The 2,761-nt window shown below is 66.0% G+C and overlaps 1 protein-coding gene across 1 annotated transcript in view; it reads left to right on the plus strand.

The window, feature by feature from the left end:
• The first annotated feature begins 1,299 nt into the window (after positions 1-1,299).
• Positions 1,300-2,761, plus strand: part of SPIRE2 (spire-type actin nucleation factor 2) — a 25,736-nt gene continuing 24,274 nt past the window's right edge. The window contains 5 exon segments of the mRNA XM_009890345.1: positions 1,300-1,320; positions 1,609-1,968; positions 2,308-2,388; positions 2,465-2,629; positions 2,718-2,761. Of these exon segments, the coding sequence (XP_009888647.1) occupies positions 1,609-1,968; positions 2,308-2,388; positions 2,465-2,629; positions 2,718-2,761 (650 nt within the window). The 5' untranslated portion in view covers positions 1,300-1,320.

Consider the following 2,761-nt stretch of genomic DNA (forward strand, 5'->3'; position numbering starts at 1 on the left):
GAGCCATGGAGATGGGAGATGGGGAGTGGGGTGCAGGCAGCCCGTGGGGACCGAGGCATGTGGGACAGCCACACATAGACACGGCACGTGCCCGCGGCAGCTGGGCATGGCATCGTCACACCAGCTCCACCAGTCACACATGGGAATGTCCCCACACCCTTCCCTGAGCCACCATGGCTGCTGTGCCAGAGTCAGTGCCACCACACTGCCTCCTGCTCCCAGGTCCCTGCTGTGCCAGCCTGAGCCATACCCCCAGGCGCCTGGCATGGCCTCCTCGGCAGGTCCTGGGTCCGTGTGGCCATGGCTGGCACACGGCTGGCACACAGCTGGCACATCCCCACAACTGCTGCTGCATAGATCAGCTAAATGGAGAGCTAATGGCCAGCGCTCCCCTGGGCCGGGGAAGTGGCTCTGCGGCCGCTATGGGGAAAGTGGAGCCGGGAGCCCCGGGGCACTGCCCTCAGGGATGCTGCAAAAGCCACTCCAGCTCCTTGTCCTGTGGCCATCCAGCTCCCAGGAGGGTCTGAGCTGCCCATGAGCATGTCCTGGGCTTGTGTGTGTGGGCACGGTGCTCTGTGTGTGTGTGCGATGCTCCAGCTGTGCTGGCTCTGCAGTGGAAAGCAGCATCTTTTACTGGGCACAGCCTGTCACCACAGCCCACGCTGGGCACCTGGGCTGAGTCCTGTGGGTGATCTGCTGGTCCTCACTTCACCCTGGTTTGCCGGTGCCCACACTGCCGGTGCCCCCACTGCCTGTGCCCCCGCTGCCAGTCCCCACACTGCCTATACCCACACTACCAGTGCCCACACAACCAGTTCCCACACTGCCAGTGCCTGTTCTGCTGGTGCCCACACTGCCGGTGCTCACAGCCCAGAGGAGTGCAGGGGTCATTTCCTTGTGGGTGCAGAGCTCTTAGCTCCCTCCCCAGGGCTGAGGGGTAAAGGGGTGACCCTGCCACCCCCGATGTGCCTCCTGGGTCTGGCTGGGGGCAGTGGGGCCAAGTGACTGGTGCCTGTTTGGGCTCATTGCCCAGGGCCAGTGACTGCTGCAATGCCCAGTGAGGACTGCCATGCTCGGTTGGGCGGGGGGGGGCAACAAAGGCTGCGCCACCATCTTGCAGCCAGCACTGCCTGATGCCAAGGCTCAACACGCAGGTCCCTGTTGTCCTGTGGAGCTGTGTCCTGGGACCAGCTTAGGACGGGACCGGCTGGGGATGGGGGTCCTGGCTCGGGGTAGGAATGGGGCCACAGGTGCCAGAGGTGACTGTCCTTCTCTCCTCCAGAGCTGGCTCCACTGCTGACACCCTCCGCTGAAGCCCAGGTACGTGGGGGCCGGATGGCTGCCTGGTCCCGCTGCAGCTTCCTGGGGACTTGGCCCATCTGCCATCGCACCCCGGCACAGCAGTCCCTGGGTGGGCACTGCCGCCTGTCCCCCTCGCCCTGCGGTGATGGTGATGGGGTGCTGGGGTGCCATGGGGGAATGAGACCCAGCACTGATGGCGAGGGGGATGAGAGGCAGCTGGTGCTGGCTATGAGTTCCGAGGGGTTCCCCCCGGAGCAGACGGTGTCAGGGTCTGCCAGGGGCCCAGCGGGTGCTGTCTCCCCATAGATGGTGCAGTCATTGGGCTTTGCCATCTACCGGGCGCTGGACTGGGGACTGGATGAGAACGAGGAGCGGGAGCTGAGCCCGCGGCTGGAGCAGCTCATCGACCTGATGACCAACAGCGACTCAGAGGACAGTGGCTGCGGCACGGCCGACGAGGGCTATGGGGGGCAAGAGGAGGAGGAGGAGGGGGGCGAGGGGCCACCGCGTGCTGTGCGCACCTTCGGGCAGGCCATGCGGTGCTGTGCCGCCCGCCTGGCCGACCCCACCGAGGCCCAGGCACACTACCAGGCCGTCTGCCGGGCGCTCTTCGCTGAGACTGTGGAGCTGAAAGCCTTCCTCGCCAAGATCCGTGATGCCAAAGAAGTAAGTGTGGGCACCCAGCTGCATGGCCGGCACTGGGGACTGGCTGGGAAACCCCCCTGTGGGCCCAAAATGCTGGGGTGAGCTTGGTGTTCCCCTCTGCCCACCCCAACCAGCGCTGCCGGCACCGGCGTTCGGCCATACACCCACTCCTGGGCTGCTGCACCGTGGCACTGCCGGCTCCTGCCTGCCCTGTGCTGGTGCGGGCAGGGATGGCTCGCAGCGGGGATGGGGGGGCTTTGGAGGTGCATGTGGGTGCTGCAGCCCTATGGCACAGTCCTTGCTGGACCCTCGGTGCTGCTGGGCGCCGAGGCAGGGTGACAGCATCTTGTGCTGCGGCAGATGCTGCAGAAGCTGAAGGAGGACGAGGAAGCAGAGGAGCGGCCGGCGGCGGAGCTTGGCAGCCTGCGCAACACTGACTGGGTATGGCAGCGCAGCCGGGCACGGGGGCTGTGCCGGGGCTGTGTGGGGGCTGATGCCATGTCCATCACTCCCCCAGGCCCGGCTGTGGGTGCAGCTGATGCGGGAGCTGCGGCATGGGGTGAAGCTGAAAAAGGTGCAGGAGAAGCAGTTCAACCCCCTGCCCACCGAGTACCAGCTCACCCCCTTCGAGATGCTCATGCAGGACATCCGTGCCCGCAACTACAAACTCCGCAAGGTCATGGTGAGCACAGCGGGGCTGCCTCCCTGCCACTGTGCCACCCGCCGGCCCTGGCTCTGACACCACCCATGGACCCTCTGCTCTCTCCCAGGTGGACGGAGACATCCCCCCGCGGGTGAAGAAGGACGCCCACGA

Source organism: Charadrius vociferus, unplaced genomic scaffold (assembly GCF_000708025.1).
Source record: "Charadrius vociferus isolate BGI_N301 unplaced genomic scaffold, ASM70802v2 scaffold358, whole genome shotgun sequence".
NCBI lineage: Eukaryota > Metazoa > Chordata > Aves > Charadriiformes > Charadriidae > Charadrius > Charadrius vociferus.